This window comes from Arachis stenosperma, chromosome 10 (assembly GCF_014773155.1).
Source record: "Arachis stenosperma cultivar V10309 chromosome 10, arast.V10309.gnm1.PFL2, whole genome shotgun sequence".
NCBI classification, from domain to species: Eukaryota; Viridiplantae; Streptophyta; class Magnoliopsida; order Fabales; family Fabaceae; genus Arachis; species Arachis stenosperma.
This window is the reverse complement of record NC_080386.1, coordinates 129,557,043-129,577,678: the sequence shown is the minus strand read 5'-3', so window position 1 is coordinate 129,577,678 and position 20,636 is coordinate 129,557,043. Positions and strand designations below refer to the sequence as shown.

Here is a 20,636-nt window from a genome sequence, read left to right as displayed (position 1 = left end):
TTATTTTAATATTAATAATTAAATGTTATATTAAATCAAGTTCGTCCACTCAAAATTTATTATATTAATTGGAGAAATACAGTTAAAGCAAACAAAACTCAGAAAGATAATAAAAAAAAGGAATATTAGATCAAAAGAATAAAAAGTAATAAAATAAATTTTTATTATATAATAATAATACTGTCTATTTAGATGTATATACTAATTATGTTAAAAATTTAACTTTTTTTTAGCCATAAACTCAGCACAACTAGTTTATTTTGGTGATAAACAATAATATAAATTTTTAATAAATAAGATGTAATGTCATTTAATTTACATTTTGTTATACATAAACTCAGACTAATGTCATTTTTTTTTTGTCTTTTCAAAAAATTTAGTGCAAAACTAAATATCTCAATTATACAGATTTTAATTGAATTAATTGAATTCGTCCCTATAATAAAGAATCAATTTAATTGAATAATTTTAAATCGTTTATATAATTATTTTTATGGTAAAAAATGTGACAAAATTTTAAGACTTAAGAAATTATTAATAAAAAGATGTATGATGAATTATTAATTTTTTGTCAGATACCCAATTTTTATATTCTCCTATTTTGTTTATTAATTATTCTTATATTTTGATATTCAAAAACAAAAAAAACAAGGATTCTCATTTCTTTTGTTTTTTCACTATTTATAGGAAAATGAAGCTTCTTCAAATCTAAATTCATATTTTAGCATACTACTTAAAAAAATGAAGACAAATATAAATATCCATAACATTTAAATAAAATTATCTTTTGTAAATAACTAACATATATTTTGATTTATATATACTCTTTTTAAATTAGGATAATATTATTATCATTATTTTTTTAACTATGTTTTTTAAGTTACATAATTGTTATCACAACCTGAATTTGAATCTTTTAATTTGGTTAATTTCTTTTATTTTCATCTATCTATTTTTTTTCCCAAATGTACAGGAGCAAGAAGGTAGAGGACACAAATCATCAAGATACATATATATAAAATGTTTAGTATTTTTTAAAACTTAGGGGGTATTTTTTAAAATTTTGACCAAACTGAAGGGATAAAAAATATACTTTACCCTAATAAAAATTTAGAATTACTTCAAAAAATTAAGTGATTTTTAAGAAAAATTTTAAATCAATGAATCACAAGAGATTGTAGAAAATTTGGTCATGACGATAGATCAATAATCATGAACAAAAATAAATCTAAAAAAAATTTATGATATAATTAAAAGATAATTAAGTATAACTGTATTTATTTTGGACATAAATATTGTAGAATACAATAATAGCATTTAATTTATATAGCTACACTTTCAAAACTACGTTTTATTAAACAATAAGACCTTGTCTTTCCTTGATGGAAAAGATAATTAGCTATTTGGGCATTGAAAATTGACACTAGACAAACACACATATTCTCATTGTTTTAGCGTACATGTAGTTTTACAAACTCTATTAGAGAGTAATATAGGAACAAAACATGTATAGTTGCAGCAGTAGGAGCTGACACAAATACAGAATTTTCCATCCGCTACAGCTCGAAATGGATTCTTATAATCGCACTACTAAGCACCATCAACTTCCGGGTTGTTCACCCGTTCACATTCATCAATCCAGTCACTGTATCTGCATTGTTCAATCAAGTAGTTGTGTTTGTAAGACAAAGCGAAGAAAGAATGGGAAAGGGAGAGGTTTTCTATAGAAATATTTAACTTACATGTCTATTGGTTCAGATAAAGCTGCAAAAGACAACAAACATTCCAGGATCATCAGCAGATTTAAAAAACAAACTTGAATATGAGTTCAGACGATCGTTTTCAGAAACAAACCTGTGACAGTAGTGCTAAAGCTCTCTTGGCAAATCCTGCAAGAAGCTTCCCCTATCAAGTTCTTCATATCACTGTTCAAAAGAATCCCAACCATTAATCCTCCAAGGAAATACAAATTAAGCATGGAATCCCCTACAAACGCTAAACGAAATAGCTTACATTCGGCATTCGACACTGGCGCCGTGATTGCAGAAAGGGCAGTTGAAGACAGTGTCAAGCTTATCCATCCGCTTCTTTGGAGCTGGCTTTGCTGATGATTTCCTCTTTCCCATTCCTCAAATCCTAATTTTTACATAAATGTTTGAGCACACAAAATCAAAGCTAGAACTTCAATCAATCTCTCAAAAACTTAAAATTTTTTTACGATATTATTCAAACTATCTAACCACCAAAATTCAAGATTTTTTTGTTTCCCCTCCAAAAAACACATTATTAAACCAAAACGGTTGAAAATTGAAACTTGTTAATTCAATGAACCCTAGAATGCATATAATGAATCAATGATCGGAATCTACAAGTACAAGCAATGGAAAGGCCAATAGAGAAGCAAGAACTAAAGATGAATCCAAATCCCAGCCTTTTCCCCATTCGTTTTGGCGAATTGTGTGGATCATAACAGCGGCAATGTAAACAAGATGAAAGGAAAACGTAAGCGATAAGGGAATAGAAAGCATACAGAAGTGGAAGACTCCAAGATCAAGAATGTGAATCGAAATGACTGGCTTCAACACTTTCTTTTCGTCTTTTCGAAGGCTATCTTGCCTCTTTCCGAGAAAGAATGAATGACACTAATCAGAAGTGAATCCCACTTATATGCTTTCGTGCTTTAGCTTAACAAGCGCAGGCGATGAAAGAAAGAGAGAGTGGATGTGAAATGTGATTTGAGAAATTGAATGAAATAAAAATTTAGTTTAGATCATTTATAGTATTTGAAATGTATATTGAGGGTCATATCTTGTAATTTACACAAATATCTTTTAATTTTATTAGAATTTTATAATATTATAATCTAATATTAAATCTACGTGATAAAGATAAACATATGAATTTAAAACATAAAAAGATTAAAATGGAGGAGAATCATCATCATCACATATTTTATCATTAGATAAAAAAGTATATTAATAATTAAGAATTTCGTTAGTTTATTTAATATTTATTTTATAATTAATATGTTAAATAAATCTTTATTTCTTAATTCTGTAGTTTGTGCCTGTAAAATTGTACTGCATATAAATTAATTAATAATACATAAAATGTAATTTTTTTATTTTAACAAAAAAATAGCAAGTGAAATATTTTATCCAAACTTAAATTTTACGCTATTTAAATAAGATAAGATAGTCCAACAAAAACAATAAAAAAATAAGACAAGACAAAAATTAGAATAATTATTAGGGCTGCACATGGATCGGATAATATCCGCATATCCGCGGTAATTATCCGCATCCGATCCGAATTTTACGGATATTATACGATCCGCAGAGTCATCGGATCGGATTGGATCCGATCCGCACTATGGTCGGATCGGATTGCGGATTCGGCAGTGATATCCGCAGATCCGATCCGCAAATCCGCATATCCGCACATCACATATAAATAGCATAGTTTAAGACAGTAGACCCTAATGTGATATGAATTTTAGTATATTATTTTATGAATTTTATGATATTTTGTTTTTAATTTTTTATGTTGTACTTCAACTTAGAATAATTAAACTTAAATCTTGTGTTATTATTTTGTTTTTGTTATTCAAAAGAACTATTATTGATAATATTCTAGGAGTAAATAGGCTTAAATAGATAAAAAATGAATTTTCTGGATATTTTTTTTGTAAAAAAGCTAAACAAAATCTTAAAATAAAATTTTTTTAATTATGCGGATATACCTGATATCCGATCCGATCCGATCCGCAAGTATGCGGATCGGATCGGATCGGATCCGGCCTAAAAAATTGCGGATATCGTATCCGATCCGATCCGATGAATGCAGTGCGGATCGGATAGAATTTTAGGCCATATCCGATCCGATCCGATCCGATCCGTGTGCAGCCCTAATAATTATGTGAATATATTAAATAAATAAAGATTATAATTTAATATTTATATTTATAATTTATTTTTATTTGATGAGTATGTATGTTTATAAAATTCTTTAAATCCAAAAAAAATAGCGGATGAAAATTTTATGTATGTACTTGACATATTTAATAATTCACACATACATTGGATTTTATTACAAAATTTATAAGTATTGACACAAAATTAAAGAAGAGAGAAAATTTTTTTCTTTCGAAAAAAAGAATTTATTAATAAACTTTTTTAAAATAAATACAAAAAATAAAAATTAAGAATTGCTTCAAAAAATTAAGTACTTTTTTAAAAAATTTTAAATCAATAAACATTTTAAAAATTATTAAAAAATTTTATAAATTATTTTACATCATTTTATTGATAACGAATAAAAAAATATAATAAGACAAAATAATTAATAAAAAAATAACTAATTAAAAATCTTTATCATGTTTTATATATTATGATATCATCTATAACAATATATAATAGCAATATATGAATTTGGTGTCTAAGATTTCTTTATAGTATTACCCTTTCTAATTAACTTCTTCACTTAATGTCAGTTATTCATCTCTAAAAAACTCTAATTACTCTACTTGGCCACCTTGACGTAACTTTCACCTGTTATCTTTCACCATTTACTAATTTTTCTCTTCTCATTTCATCTCTTACTAATATTATTAAATACATTAATCACATGTTAATATTAGATTTGCTTTTAAACATCTATACCAATATATAATGGCAATATATCTATAACAATATATAATGGTAATACATGAGTTTGGTGTCCAAGATTTCTTTACAGTATTACCGTTTCTAATTAACTTCTCTACTTAATGTCAGTTATTCATCTCTGAAAAACTTCCATTATTCCACTTGGCCATCTCTTGATATAACTTTCACCTGTTATCTTTCACCTTTTACTCATTCTTCTCTTCTCATTTCATTTCTTATTAATATTATTGAATACATTAATAAATTTTAAAAATACATAAATCTCATGTCAATATTAGATTTGCTTTTAAACATTCAGATATTCATAATAATAATAATAATAAAATTGATCCAAATCCAAGTAATAGATAGCACGATGATAATATTAGTGGATATAAATTATCATTTTTAAAAGCTTTAATTCATACTTATTAAACTTTCAATTATTTCTAATATACTATGTTACATAAATTTATAATACAGTGTATTATGATTGTTAATTGTTCACTTAAAAAATTTATACTATTAATTTAATATTTGAATTTTTCTTATTGTGGTACTATTTAAATGTACTCTAAATTTTTATTATGTATTTATAATTTTGATAAAAGTCATTATTAAAAAAAATTAATTTCATTTTTTAATTTTTTTTGTTCAGCCAATATTAAATTATTTATATTAAAAAATTTACATAATTCAAAAAAGAGTAGTGCTAGGGAGCCAATGGACTAAATATACAGTGTACAATGGACTAAATCTTTGATCCATGAATAAAATGAACATCACCATACTATCTAGAATAACCAAAGATAACCATCTGGATACCAAGGATAATAAACATCTCAATAAAAAATTAAACTATTTTTGGAGTTTACCAAGAATCGAACTCTTGACCTTTCGGATCCAAAACACTAATACCATATCTGAAACCACTCATCCCAAAAGCATAACTTGACAGAACAATGTAACACTAATGATCATATCTCTAATACTTTCTAAACATCCATTGTACACATTGTACGCTTAGACTATTGGCTCCCTAGACTTTCTCTTCAAAAAATATTATTTATATGTTAAAAATTTATTTTTAAATATTCAAGTATTAGAATTGGTCCAAATAATATATTGAATGATGATAAATTGGTTAGTTGTGTATATATATTCCATTAGTTTGTTAATTTTATTTTTTGAATTATTTTTTATTATGGTACTATTTCAATGTACTCAAATTTTTTATTATATATTTATAATTTTAAAAAGAATCATTCTTAGAAGAAATATTAATTTTATCTCTTAATTATTTTAGCTCCGATAATATTAAATAATTTATATTAAAATATTTAGATAATTCTAAAATTATTATTTATACTATAACAAAATAACAATATACAAAAAAAATATGGGAGTTTGATGTTTAATTTTTTTCTCTAGCAGTTATTATATAAAATATTTATTTAAAAATATTGGTAATTTTTTATTTAATTTATACGATAAATAATAACGTTTTATATAATTTTATTTTGTTTAATATCTAATAAATTTAAATTTGGATTTTCTTTTATTCTTATCCAATTGAAATAGTCCCATTGCATGATTGACAACTTTAATTTCTATCATAATAATTATTTTTTTTATTATTTTATTTTTTTATTTTTTTTATTTTTTTTTTATTTTTGTCATAATAACTATTTTTTTATTCTATAATAATAATTGTTCCATCCAGAGAAGTGCATCCTGACTTGGAAATATAAGAAAAATTAGAAAAAAAATTAAACAAATTAAAAGGTAAACTAATAGAGTAAAAGAATCGAAGAAGAAGCTACATATAGGGTGGCAAACGGGTCTAAACTCGTCGGGCCGACCCGCGTATCCTGCCAAAAAAGGCGGGTCGGACTGAAAAATAGGAACTATCAAATAGCAAAAGTCCGTCTAACCCGCACCGCTTAAATCGCGGGTTTTGGCGGGGCGGGACGGACTTTTCCGCCGGGCTAAGGTTTTTTTCGGTGAGGGAGTATTTTTGCAATTTTTTCGCCAAAACCTAACTTCCTCCAACCTAACTTACAAAAGTACGAAGATAAAGATGGAGTGTTTTGAATTATGTTTATGTTATTTTAGAGACAATATTTATAATTATGTTTTGTATTATGTTTATTTTGCTTTGAAGTGAATATTTATACTTATATTTTAAATGAAAATTTGGTTTATAATTATATTTATTAGATATTTATAATTACAAAGAATTTAATATTTGTGAATATAAAAAATATAATTTTTTATGCCATTAGAAATTATAAATTTATTAATATGGTTGTGAAATTATATATATTACTTAGTAGTTAATAGTAAAAAAAAAGAGGAGTTTTGGCGGATTTAGCCCGCCAGCCCGCAGTTAGGCGGGGCGGGCTAGAATTCTAGGACCGCCTCACTAAGCGGGGCGGGGCAGGGCAGGTTTCTTCGCTTGCCACCCTACATATGATTTTTGTATAATCGTTATTGAAATAGAGATGAAAATGAGACAGAAAAGATGAATTGTCTTGTTCTAAAAGTGGTTTCTTTATGTAATGTAAGGAAAAAATTCTATCATGAAACATATTAAAACTTAAATTTGGACACTAAAATTTTAAAATGAGTTATGCTTTGTTATTTTTAAATATATAATTTTTTTAATTCTAAAAGTATTGATATTTTTTTATTTAATTTATAGTGTTAATAATATTTTATTTTATTTTATTTAATACCTAATAAGTTTATATTCGAATTTTTTTTCACAAAGTTGAATTGAAATAATACTATTGTACCATTGACAATTTTAATTTTTGTCATAATAACTATTTTTTCCTTCTATAAGGTTACAGGTTAGATTTTTGTTAATTTAATTTATACTGTAAATAGTAATATTTTATTTCATTGGTTACCCGATAAATTAAAAGAGATATAAAAATTTGATATCCAATTATTTTTTTATTTTATTCCTATTACTATAACTCAAAACAACTGATACCGTTAACATTATTTCTACCATCATAAGAGCAGTCCAAAATAATCGATACGTAATTATCATTATTTTTATTATCATAAGAGCAGTTTGTTCGTACTATCTCATATATATTGTTTCGTACTCTTTTATTATATTATTATCGTTATTTATTTTTCATTTTTATTATCACTCTTTTCTGATTTTTTTCTATTTATATTGATATGGACGTCTATTATAAAATTAAAATTTTCAAAACTAATAAAAGATAAAAGTATATTTTAGTTGGGATGTATTATTATTTAATGCTAAAGTAATATATAAAATACTATTAAGATATATTGTGATACATGTATACAATGAATTATAGAAAAAAAAAATTCTAACCGTTATAAAGTATATGAAAAGATGATCAATTCATTGTATCAATGAGACTAATAAACAATAAATTAAATATTACTATATTAACGACAGTTACAATTGTATTGATGATACATATTTTTATTTTAATATTAATAATTAAATGTTATATTAAATCAGGTTCGTCCACTCAAAATTTATTCGATTAGTTGGAGAGATACAGTTAAAGCAAACAAAACTCAGAAAGATAATAAAAAAAGAAATATTAGATCAAAAGAATAAAAAGTAATAAAATAAATTTTTATTATATAATAATAAACTGTCTATTTAGATGTATATACTAATTATGTTAAAAATTTAACTTTTTTTTTCAACCATAAACTCAGAAGACCACAACTAGTTTATTTTGGTGATAAACAATAATATAAATTTCTAATAAATAAGATGTAATGTCATTTAATTTACATTTTGTTATACATAAACTAAGACTAATGTCATTTTTTTTTTGTCTTTTTAAAAAATTTAGTGCAAAACTAGATATCTCAATTATACAGATTTTAATTGAATTAATTGAATTCGTCCCTATAATAAAGAATCAATTTAATTGAATAATCTTAAATCGTTTATATAATTATTTTTATGGTAAAAAATGTGACGAAATTTCAAGACTTAAGAAATTATTAATAAGAAGATGTATGATGAATTATGAATTTTTTTTTCAGATACATAATTTTTATATTCTCCTATTTTGTTTATTAATTATTCTTATATTTTGATATTCAAAAACAAAAAAGACAAGCATTCTCATTTCTTTTGTTTTTTCACTATTTATAGGAAAATGAAGCCTCTTCAGATCCAAATTCATATTTTAGCATACCACTTAAAAAAATGAAGACAAATATAAATATCAATAATATTTAAACAAAATTATCTTTTGTAAATAACTAACATATATTTTGATTTATATATACTCTTTTTGAATCAGGATAATATTATTATCATTATTTTTTAACTATATTTTTTCTAATAATATATATATCTCTTTAATTGGTGCTTTTATAATTTAACATTCTAAAATTTTTTATAGTAATTTTAAGATAAAAAATATGATAAAAATAAGATCACTTCAATATTAAAATAATGACAAAAATATTTATCTAATAAATTTAAAAAATGAATAATATATTAACAAAAAAAATTAATTTTTTAAAAAATAATAGAAAGCAGCTGCACAGATACTATAGTGCCTGTTGAGCCGCTAGTCTTTATAATAAAATAGTTTTTCTCGTTATCTTTTTGCTTTTCATAATAGAAAAATATAGGGCAAAAAACGTAAACAAGCCAAGGAGAGAAGAATTTGACACAAATAAGCCAAACCAAAATCTGATTCATCAATCAACCAAAGCACATTTCTATGTAGTTCGAACCAAATTTCCATGTAATTCAAACCAATTAGATTCGAATTACACCTTGTAAACGTTTGCCAAATAATTCGAACCAATTAGGTTCGAACTCCAACCATATAATTCGAACCAATTAGGTTCGAATTAGAGTGAAGAAATAGCCAGCAAGTAATTCGAACCTCTTAGTTTGAATTACTAAGAATTCGTTCCACTCAGCAATTTAAGTTACGAACATAGTTTCTACATCATGGTTTAATAAAAGTCGCACAGTTATTTATTCCGGTGTGCATTAGACATACATTTCGTTTAAAACTGCGGAGAAAGAACATCTATACCAATATATAATGGGAAAACTCATTTTTGGTGTCCAATTTTTCTTTCCATTTTTATCCTTTTTAGTAACCTACCTCCAGTTACATCTACTACTTCATTTCCATCCACGTTCACCACAATATAACTTCTCCACGTTAATTTCTCTCAAATCACGTTTCAGTTACAGAATTCTACTACTTAATTCTCCACTACTGCATCAATTAGTTCCTCTCACATCAATTACTGCGTCAATTGTATTATTCCCAATTTTTTCTTTTAATCTCTCTCACTTCACTGGTTACTCCATATCTCTCCATAATAAAAAAAAAATTTTCTTCATTTCTCCTCTGTCTTCTCCTGCATTCTTCTCACTTCGCCTAAATATAATGTAAATTTTATTGTAATTTATTTTCGTCATTAAATAAAAGTGTATAGCTGTTTTTATATGTTTCTTTGATTAATTATAGTTGACATACCAATGGAAGATTCACGTGGAAGTGGTCGACGAACTTGGCAAGACTATGCCAGACAATGAAGATAAAATATGAGTGAAGAACAGAGGCAGCAACACCTTGCCAGAAGGCGTGCCAGTTACCGAGAGAGTATTAGACGAGGAAAACAAATCGATACATCAAGTGGACCAACTAACATGGCAACACCATTACAAGATATCACAAATATACCTCCTCAACAATACTCTATATCAGGTACTCTAAATTATACTTCTCATTAATAAATTTATATTGTTAGTTTATTATTTAATATGAATTATCCATTTTACGATATATCTATGTTACTAGTCTCTTAGTACGTACCAATTATGTATAATTTATTTCTCGAGTGTACCCTTAAATTATCAAATTACATTATTTTCATCTTAATAATGAATTTTTTACATATACAGATACTCACAATAACACCGGAGCTGGTTCAAGTAATATACCAAACGATCCAAATATGGGTAGGAATCCTATATTTATTGGCCTAAATAATATTATTATTATATTATCTTAAATGTACTTTACATCATTATAATCTCAATTATTAAATAGTTTAATAATTTTTTAATATAATATCATACAAATATAAAATTTTTATAACTGTATTATTATAAGAAAAAAATATATATTCACTGTTTAATAATATATTTGTTATTAAATTTTCTTATTCTGTAACAAAAAAAACTTAATAGATAATTCTAGGATATTTTTTTAACTTTTTTTTTACAATTTAGTTTGTCATTTAATTTGAATTATTTCTACAATATCTCTATGTTATTGTACTCTATCGAATGTACTCTTAAATTCTCAGCCTACATTATTTTCATGTTAAGAATAAATTTTTTAAATATTTAGATACTCATAATAAAAGCGAAACCGATTCAAGTAATAGACCGAATGGTAATAAATATGGGTAGAACTCCTGTATATTTATTTAATTAGTAGTAATTTATTTTTTCATAAATTTTGATTCAATAGATCTTCCATTATTGTCCTAAAATGTTCTTGTGCCGTATCATTATAAAAAAAATTATATTAAATATATGTTTAATAATATAATTGTAGCTTAAATTTTTTCACTATATAACAAAAAAAATTAGTTGATAATTTCAATATTTTTTTATACTTTTCCTTCTAAAAAATAAATATATCAGAAGTGATTATTTTTTCACTACATAAATTTAAATTGATAAATTTACTATTTCAATATAATTATTATTATGCTACCAGTTTAATATAATTTTTATATTCACGAATTATTTATCTCTAAAGAAAAATTATACACTGTAAAATATAATCATTTAAAATATATTATTGTCGTTCCCAAACAGTCCAAATATGGGAAGTAATCCTATATATTTATATTTATATTTATTTAATTAATAATAATTTATTTTTTTCTTAAATTTTGATTCCATAAATCTTTTATTATTGGCCTAAATAATATTATTATAGATATTATTATATTGTCTTAATGTACTATATATAATTATAATCTCGATTATTAAATAGTTTAATAATTTTTTAATATAATATTATATTGCCAAACAATTTTTATAGCTGTATTATTATAAGAAAAATATATATGTTCAATGTATAATAATATATTTATTATTAAATTTTAATAGATAATTCTGGTATATTTTTTTATTTTTTTCTACAATTTAATTTGTCATTTAATTTAAATTATTTCTACAATATCTCTATGTTAATGTACTCTTAGTACTATTTATTTGTAATTTATCTACCGAATGTACTCTTAAATTGTTAACATACATTATTTTCATGTTAATAATAAAATTTTTAAATATTTAGATACTCATAATAAAAGCAAAATTGATTCAAGTAATATACCAAATGATAATAAATATGGATAGATAAATTATTCTTATTGTCAAACTATTAAGACAATACAATAGATAATAGATGAAAAATTAAATTATTAACATGACGACATTATTTTTAATAGAGAATAATTATTTTTTATTTTTTGTAACTATATATTTTCTTATATCATTATTTTGTCATAATAAATTTAAAAAATTAAATTAAAAATATTATAAATTAATAGACGACATTCAAAACTTTTAAAGAAATACAATAGAAGCATTATCATTCTGAAAATACTTTTTGTATGTTTTAGAATAGTTGAGAATAAAAATTTACTCTATCGAATATTTCACCTCATATATTACCTAGAACTTTAAACTATGACGATTTTATATTACCTCTTTATTGTGTGGTTTTATAATTTAACATTTTAAAGTGTTTTATAGTAATTTTAATTTCAACAAAATATGATATAAATAAGATCACGTCAATATTAAAATAAAAAATATTTATCTAATAAATTTGAAAAGTAAATAATATATTAACAAAAAAATAAAATTAATTTTTTAAAAACAATAGAAAAGCGGCTGAACAGGCACGTCAGTGCCTGTTGAGCCGCTAGTATTCATTAACTAAAATCTCATTCAAAGTACATCACACTGACGTTAACAAATTCTATCAGTCACCAACTACAAGTAAGAAAACCGATAATAGTGAAATCTAAACGCGAAATTGAAACAACAAAAGTACCAAATCCACCAAAACACCTAATCATGCCCCCGTGTGTGCTCTGCTCCTCCGAGCTGTGGGCAACTCCGACGTGTGTGGCCTGGCTGCCGACAAAGCCCACATCTCTTTGGCCGGTTCGGATCTGCCTCGTCCATATTGGTCCATATCCTAGTGGACCTCGGACGACCCTCTCTCGCATGCCTCTTATTGGGGTCAGGGATGACAGTCGGCCCGTCATATGGTGGCCAGAAACCCTCCGGAATGGGAGGTGTGAAACCCATCCGATAAACACTGAAGACCGAACTAAGACGATACACCTGGTGGACGTAAGGCTCCCATGTAAGCCGTGAGTAGGCACAGCATGCCAGTGCGTGGTGACACAGGAAATGAAGTGCCTGGAAGTATCCGCAGTCACATGTCTGAGATGCAAGCGAGACTCTGTAGCTACCTAGTGAGAAAGAACCAGTCGGAGTTGTCTCTGCGACGGTGAACTCGGAGTTGTCTCTGTCGTACACAGTAACCGTGAAGCACCTAGCCGTCTTCAAGTTGGCCTCTATACACTTCACCAAGTGCTGACTAAATTGTTGCCCGGTTCCCATCTGCGCCTCAGCCTCTCCCTTTGCGAACAAATAATTCGGCCAACCTTCCGTATGTTGCCTTCACTAGCGAGCACACAGGAAGGTTTCGTACACCCTTGAGGATCGAGTTCACACACTCAGATATATTCGTCGTCATGTGTCCGAATCTACGCTTCTCATCACAATGCTGTGTCCACAATGAATACTCAATCCGGTTCGCCCAGTCACACATCGCCGGGTCTTCGGACCTAAGAATATCAAACCAGTAATGGAACTCGACCTCGGTCTTAGCGTACGCCACATTCACAAGTAGCCTCCTTGCGTCTTTGCCCTTGAAGGTGAGGGCAAAATTTGCCGCAACATGTCGAATGCAGAATGCCTGGTATGCAAACGGAGGTAACCAGCCTCCGTCAGGAGCCTCAAGCGCGGCCTTGATGCCGTTATGCCTGTCCGAGATAACCAGCAGACCCGGCTGCGGTGTCACATGCTCACGCAGGTGGGAGAGAAAGAAGGACCACGACTCAACATTCTCACCCTCGACTAATGCGAATGCAACAGGGAGTATGTTGGAGTTCCCGTCCTGTGCAATTGCGACAAGCAACGTTCCCCCATACTTGCCATACAGATGGGTGCCGTCAATACTAATTAGGGGCTTGCAATGACGGAATGTCTCGATACACGGTGGAAACGTCTAGAATAGTCTGTGAAAATAAGCTCGAGACTCGTCCAACTGTCCACCGACACGAACAGGGATCGTCTTTAGGACTGCAACAGTACCAGCCATCGTCAACTGGACTCCTAACACCCACCTTGGGAGCTCGTTGTACGACTCATCCCAGTCACCATAGATGAGGGCAACAGCCTTCTGCTTCGCCAACCAGACCCTCCTGTAAGTCGGCCTAAACCCAAAGTGTGTGGCGGTGGCATTTAGGAGCACCTTGATGCTGACAGATGCATCAGCCCTAACCATTGGCATAATGAATGCCGATATCACATGGTAATCCAAACTCCTGTGGTCGCTGAAAATCGAGGGGGCGAGACAAGTATGCGGTCCGTTGTAACGTTTGACCTCCCAAACTCCCTTTCGTTGTCGGAGACTAAGCCGAATCAACCATGTGCACCCATTGCCGAACTCAAAACACTTGCCCACATACCGGCGATAGTCAGACTCCACGACCTTGTACTGTACCCCTCGACGGATGCTGTAAGTCTTGACACTTAAGAGGGCCTCTTCTTTATCCGGAAATTGCTGACCAACCTGAAACTTTGTCAGACCTGCAGACCCTTCAGCATCTCTAGCGCCAAATCCAGCCGGCTGCCCAGGTACCCCCTCCTGCCTCATGGCATCCAAGTCCAAAGAGGAAAAATGTGGAGGGTACTGCTGCGTTCCAGAGCTAGAACCACCGCCCGCCCCAACATGCTCACTTGCTCCAGCACCATCGCCACTGTCATCAGCAATCATATCCGGCTCGACATCATCGTCCTCTGGATCATCCAAGAATCCATCTCCAACCCCATCCGGTACAACACACTGTAAAGAGGTCCGCGGATATTCCCCTTCTCCGACCTCGTCGCCTACACTCCCGTTGAGATTAACAGCGAACGAAAGGGAGGCGACAGGTTGGACGGGTGGCTCGTACGCAGGGACGGAGGAAGATGCAACGGCTGGTCTGGAGCTAGAACCGGCTACCGTGGCTAAAGTGGTGGTATTCCGGTTCGAACCCCCCGAGCTGGACACCGCGTCAACCAACTTTGCCAACAGGCAACAGTTATGGTGTCCTCACCTCTGGAAACTGCCGGCGATAATGAAACATGACTTGCAAGTCATCATCACTCCCGATTGTGAAACAATCGTACTTTACGGTTTCTTGGAGCACCGTGATTGGAATTCGATAAAAAAAACTTCTTAACCCGTTTCACACCTTCTAGACCAAGTTTCAGCAGTACAGAGCTAACAAGGTCCTCATACCTCGTCATAGGCCTTACGATAATACAGAGAGGATCCTTATCAGTGAACTTCACACCGGAACGAGTTTTCCTCTTAATGGATCCTCTGTGGTGAACCAACACTACGAAACTCTCCTCACTAGCCATCTTACCTCCCCTCTAATGATAGCAACTCACGTTCACACCATATATATACAGGTCTGGTCTTCACTAATTCGAACCACCATAGTAGGTGTAAATCGAACTAAACTAGTTCGAATTACTTAATGTGTGTAATTCGAACCTAATTGGTTCAAATTATATGGTTGGAGTTCGAACCTAATTGGTTCGAATTATTTGGCAAACATTTACAAGGTGTAATTCGAACTTAATTGGTTCGAATTACATGGAAATTGAGTTCGAATCAAATTGGTTCGAATTACATAAAAATATCCTTTGATTGATTGATGAACCAATTTTTGATTTAGCTGATTCATGTAATTTTTTTATCCCCTTGATTTAAATAAATGATTTGCCCAAAAATATATTATGCTTTATATATATTATGAAGGAAGAAAAAAATTTAAATCCCTAAAAACAGTGAATTTCTTAATTCTCTGCTAATATACGACTGCTTAATCAAACATAGATATGCACACAAAGTATCAAGATTATCCATGCAGTTAAACACTTGGCATGTGTTGAGATCACTTACAATGATGCTCAAATTCTTTTTAGCTAAGGTTTTGCTTCACATGCCCCTGTATTTTTTCTCCAAAGCTTCTGTTACAGTATTCCCTCCATGGCTTCTTTGCTTGACACGTGTCAGTTGTCAATTTGCTTAGCTTCATTTCTTGCCTTGTCATTGCCTTGAGGTCAACGACTCGGATTGAGTCAAAGGAGCAACATCATGCGAACCAACCAATTTTTAGCGAACTTTTATCACGTTTGATTTGATCAATTACTTGCTCGGTTTAACAATTAACCAAACCAATCAATAATCATAATAAGATATCAACTAATTAACTAGAATAAATCAAACTTGTTTGGTACTAGGTGCTAACTCATCAGTTCATGTCAAAAATCATATGCATGTTTTGCTTGTTTCCAAATTTTGATGACTTCCCTTATCAAGATATGATCCCTATGTATGTGTCGGTTACTTGTGTTCATCACGTTGACGCGTTTTTCACTTTTTCCTAACAATTTTGTTTTTCTGATATATAATACTTGGTTCTGGGTCTTCGTCAATTATTGGATTGGTGTTTTCATTGATGAATATTGGTTTCTTTCTAGAAAGAAATGACCAGATGCATGATACTTGATGGCCCAAACTTTTTTCCTGTTATTTTAATGAATAAAAGTTTATTTGAATTTGATATTAACGAGTTTACTAGGATATTATTACTTAATAAATAAATTATTTTTGTAATAAATTTAATTAAGTCTTTTTTTTCTTATGCTTATTATTTTTTTCCTTTTTTTTTGACAAAAAATTTTAGTTATTAATCTTTAAGTTATTAGATTAATTTAATTAAATTTAATTACTAAAATAACTTAGTAATGTAACATCATCTTACATGTCAAATATCCAAAATTAAAATATCATAAAGGTAGCGTACATAAAAATGAAAACTAAAAAATATCCAAATGAATATTTAAAATCTAAGAAAAAAAAAAGAGAGACCCGATGTGACAGCAAAGAGCAAAAGACAAAAGCAGAACTGCTAGCGAAGAAGCAGAAGTAGGAGAGTATAAAGCGAAAAAGAAAAACATTGTAGCTTCACATAATTGTTGACTGATTTTAAAAATGTTTGCTGATGCATATTAATTCCTCAAATTTTAGTATCATGATACAATTTAATTTCTACCATTTCTATCAACTCCTTTTTTTAAATCTACATCTATAGCCTAGTTCCATATTCCTTCTATATGTAGCCTAAGTCCTCGGTCAACTAAACATACCTTGTCCCACAAATCTCGGACAATAAAGCGTAACTTATTAAGTAAAATCAAATAAATAACAAACACTACTAAATCCGAGGACTAAAACAGAATTTAGAATCTCAACTGACAAGGAATAACGTCATTTGGATAACCTCAGTAAACACGAAAAATTCTTAAACAAACTTTAACTAAACAGCTCATAAACGCCTATATAAACAGATAAGTAACTACGGAAAACAATAGGTTACAGAATACACTCTCAATTATTTTATTTATTCTCTCATAATCTTATTTACTTACTTGAGCGTTGGAGTGCTTTTTGTAGGTACTCCCGCTGCAGTGTCATTCCTCAGCCGAGGTCTTATCCTCCCATCCGAGCACAACCACAAGGAAGAAGGATTGTCATACCTCGGCAGTGATAGGACGGAACATTGGCTCCCATAGATTGCCTTGTTCTCTTTTCTTTTGTGCAGGGATTCTGACCTTCCAGGATATGGCTGAAAACGGAGCTCAGCCCTTCAATCAAGTCGAGCTCCTAGCACAGATGGCCGAGCTCCAGACAGAAGTTCGAAGACTTGCCGAGCTCTCCACTCAGAATAACGCAAGAAAGCATGAGGAGAGCAGCTCCAAAAGCTCGGCCCTGGGAAATTCAGATCCCTTGAGCATCACCCCTCCAAAGGAAAAGCTAACGCTAGACAATCCCTTCTCTGAAGAAATCACAAACTTCAAGATGCCGAAGAATTTCATGTTGCTTAACTCCCTGGAACCTTATAAGGGAATTGGTGACCCCCGAGCTCACGTTAAAAAATTTCAATCTATGGTGTTCTTTAACGGCGCTAATAATGAACCTATACTTTGTCGTTCTTTTCCCACTTATCTTAATGGTGCTGCTTTACTGTGGTTCTCTAAATTATCTGCAGGATCAATTTCATCCTTTGAGGACTTGGCGAGGTCCTTTTATCGACTACTTCGCCGCCTCGAGGATATACGTCTACGAATCAGATTACCTCGGGACAATTAAGCAAGAACTACATGAAAGCCTCAAAGATTACCTAACCTGATTTGCCGAAGCCACCATGGAGATTCCAGACTTGGATCCCAAGGTCCACTTACACGCGCTTAAGACCGGACTCAGGCCCGGGAAGTTCAGAGAAACAATTGCAATTGCCAAACCCAAGTCGCTGGAGGAATTCCGTGAGAGAGCGGCAGGCCAGATGGAGATTGAGGAACTGCGAGAGGTACAAAAGGCGGACAAGCAGCCGATCAGAAAAGAGGAAGAGAGAACATTCAAGTCGCCGAGCAAGAAAGAACAAAAGAAACCTTTCAAAATCACTCCGAAATTCGATACCTACACCAGGTTCAACACAAAAAGGGAGAACATAATCAAAGAAATCCTCAACGCCAAGATAGTCAAACCTTTTGCTAGAGCAGGTAGTTATCAAGATCAACGATTTGTAGACAGAAGCAAGTACTGTGCCTTTCATTAGAAGTACAGACATACCACAGACGAATGCGTGATAGCCAAGGATCTGCTGGAAAGGTTAGCTCGGTAAGGGCTCTTAGACAAATATGTCGAAGGACAGAAAAGCAGAGAAACAAAAAGGAGCCATAAGAACGACCGACCGAGAAGGAGAAAGGAAAATGGGCGACAACGGACCCTCCTAGGGGGATAATAAACTGCATATCGGGAGGATACGCAAGAGGAGGCGAAACAAGCTCGGCCAGAAAAAGGAGTTACCGAGCAATGTTGGCAATCGAAGGAACAATACCTACGACAAATCACAACACAAAGGACCCGGAGATAACCTTTAGTCAAGAGGACATAGCTTCAACAGGTCCAAACCTCGACAACCCCGTGGTGATCACCATCCAAACTGGAGAATTATTGGTAAGAAAAGTCCTTCTAGACCCAGGTAGTAGTGCTGATGTACTTTTCTGTTCAACCTTTGTAAAAATGTAACTGTTTGAAAGAGCCATGCAACCGTCATCCGGAGAACTGGTCGGGTTCTCTGGAGAAAGGTTCCCAATAAAAGGACACATATGGCTAAAAACAACAATGGGCAACCCCCCCATTAGCAAGTTATGTTGACATTCAATATCTCATAGTTGACTGTCTTAGTCCTTATAACATTATTCTTGGAAGGCCCGCCCTGAATAACTTCAGAGCGGTAGTATCTACATTACACTTGTGTGTTAAGTTTCAGGTACAAAACAACAAAATAGCAACAGTACATTCAGACCGTCAACAAGCTCGACAATGCTACAATGCCAGTCTGAAGAAAACCAGCATACAAACAAGAGCTAACCAAGGGACGAAGATAAGTCACACCGTATCCGAGGTGTTGACACTCGCCGAGTTGGATCCAAGGGAGGACTTCCAGGAAAGGCCCCAACCAATAGACGAACTCCAGAAGATTCCTCTGACAACAAAGGCCGAGCAGTTCACTTATATCGGCCGAGCATTAGAAGGGGAAGAGAGAACAAAGCTAATTAGAGTGCTCCAAGACAACACCGACTTATTCGCATGGACACCAGCAGACATGCCAGGAATAGATCCGAGTATAATTTGCCACAAGCTCGCCATAAACAAAACAGCCAGACCGATCGCCCAGAAAAAGAGGAACCTCGGAATTGAAAAAATGAAGGCAGCCCTTGAAGAGACAAAGAAGCTCCTCAACGTCGGCTTTATCAAAGAGCATTGCTTCACCACGTGGCTCTCAAATGTGGTAATGGTAAGGAAACACTCAGGTAAATGGCGCATGTGCATCGACTTCACAAATTTAAATAAGGCTTGCCCAAAAGATGTCTATCATCTACCTTGCATTGATAAACTAGTAGATAATGCTTCTGGTTTTAAAAGTCTAAGCTCCATGGATGCATATTCTGGGTATAACCAGATCCTTATGCATCCAGAAGACTAAAGCAAAAGGGCATTCATAACAGAACACGGAAATTTTTGCTACAAAGTTATGCCATTTGGCCTTAAGAATGCATGAGCAACATACCAGCGACTTATGGACAAAGTCTTCCAACACCAAATAGAACGAAACATGGAGATCTATGTAGATGACATGGTAGCGAAAACCTCGGCACAGGGATCACACTGCGATGACCTGAAAGAAGTCTTCCAACAGCTCCGAGCATATAACATGAGACTCGACCCAGAAAAATGCGCATTCGGAGTTCAAGCGGGGAAGTTCCTCGGATTCATGTTGACCTCACGAGGAATCGAGGCAAACCCAGAAAAATGTGAAGCCATTCTCAAAATGAACAGCCCGAACACAATAAAAGAAGTACAACAACTAGCAGGAAGAGTTGTCGCGCTATCATGATTCCTACCTGCAGTAGCAAATCGACCATACCATTTTTTCAAAACAATCTCCAAGAACAAAAAGTTCAACTGGACAGAAGAATGCGAGCAATCTTTCACA

The 20,636-nt window shown here is 31.5% G+C and overlaps 3 protein-coding genes across 3 annotated transcripts; all 3 read right to left on the bottom strand.

Annotated features, from left to right (window-relative positions):
* Positions 1-1,295: 1,295 nt before the first annotated feature.
* Positions 1,296-2,752, bottom strand: LOC130956306 (transcription elongation factor 1 homolog). Its single transcript, XM_057883346.1, has 5 exons — positions 2,531-2,752; positions 2,014-2,136; positions 1,855-1,925; positions 1,743-1,764; positions 1,296-1,651 (listed from the first exon to the last, which is right to left on the bottom strand). Exons 2-5 carry the CDS (start codon positions 2,124-2,126, stop codon positions 1,591-1,593), a joined length of 267 nt encoding a protein of 88 aa, XP_057739329.1. The 5' UTR covers positions 2,127-2,136; positions 2,531-2,752; the 3' UTR covers positions 1,296-1,590.
* Positions 2,753-12,792: 10,040 nt separating this feature from the next.
* LOC130957726 (uncharacterized) lies at positions 12,793-13,353 on the bottom strand. The gene has a single exon (XM_057884570.1). The coding sequence runs from the start codon at positions 13,351-13,353 to the stop codon at positions 12,793-12,795; it is 561 nt and encodes a 186-aa protein (XP_057740553.1).
* Positions 13,354-13,360: 7 nt separating this feature from the next.
* On the bottom strand, positions 13,361-15,426 carry LOC130957725 (uncharacterized). Its single transcript, XM_057884569.1, has 3 exons — positions 15,190-15,426; positions 14,081-15,082; positions 13,361-13,984 (listed from the first exon to the last, which is right to left on the bottom strand). Exons 1-3 carry the CDS (start codon positions 15,424-15,426, stop codon positions 13,361-13,363), a joined length of 1,863 nt encoding a protein of 620 aa, XP_057740552.1.
* Between the last annotated feature and the right edge of the window lie 5,210 nt (positions 15,427-20,636).

What these genes read in the sequence shown, in the direction of transcription:
- LOC130957725 (XM_057884569.1), bottom strand. Translation starts at nt 15,426, where the DNA reads ATGGCTAGTGAGGAGAGTTTCGTAGTGTTGGTTCACCACAGAGGATCC. An exon ending in GTGCTCCAAGAAACCGTAAA is followed by an intron (nt 15,083 to 15,189) that starts GTACGATTGTTT and finishes CTGTTGGCAAAG; the next exon opens with TTGGTTGACGCGGTGTCCAG. An exon ending in CAGTCCTAAAGACGATCCCT is followed by an intron (nt 13,985 to 14,080) that starts GTTCGTGTCGGT and finishes CGTCATTGCAAG; the next exon opens with CCCCTAATTAGTATTGACGG.
- LOC130957726 (XM_057884570.1), bottom strand. Translation starts at nt 13,353, where the DNA reads ATGGGAACCGGGCAACAATTTAGTCAGCACTTGGTGAAGTGTATAGAG.
- LOC130956306 (XM_057883346.1), bottom strand. Translation starts at nt 2,126, where the DNA reads ATGGGAAAGAGGAAATCATCAGCAAAGCCAGCTCCAAAGAAGCGGATG. An exon ending in GCCAGTGTCGAATGCCGAAT is followed by an intron (nt 1,926 to 2,013) that starts GTAAGCTATTTC and finishes TCTTTTGAACAG; the next exon opens with TGATATGAAGAACTTGATAG. An exon ending in CTTTAGCACTACTGTCACAG is followed by an intron (nt 1,765 to 1,854) that starts GTTTGTTTCTGA and finishes TGTCTTTTGCAG; the next exon opens with CTTTATCTGAACCAATAGAC.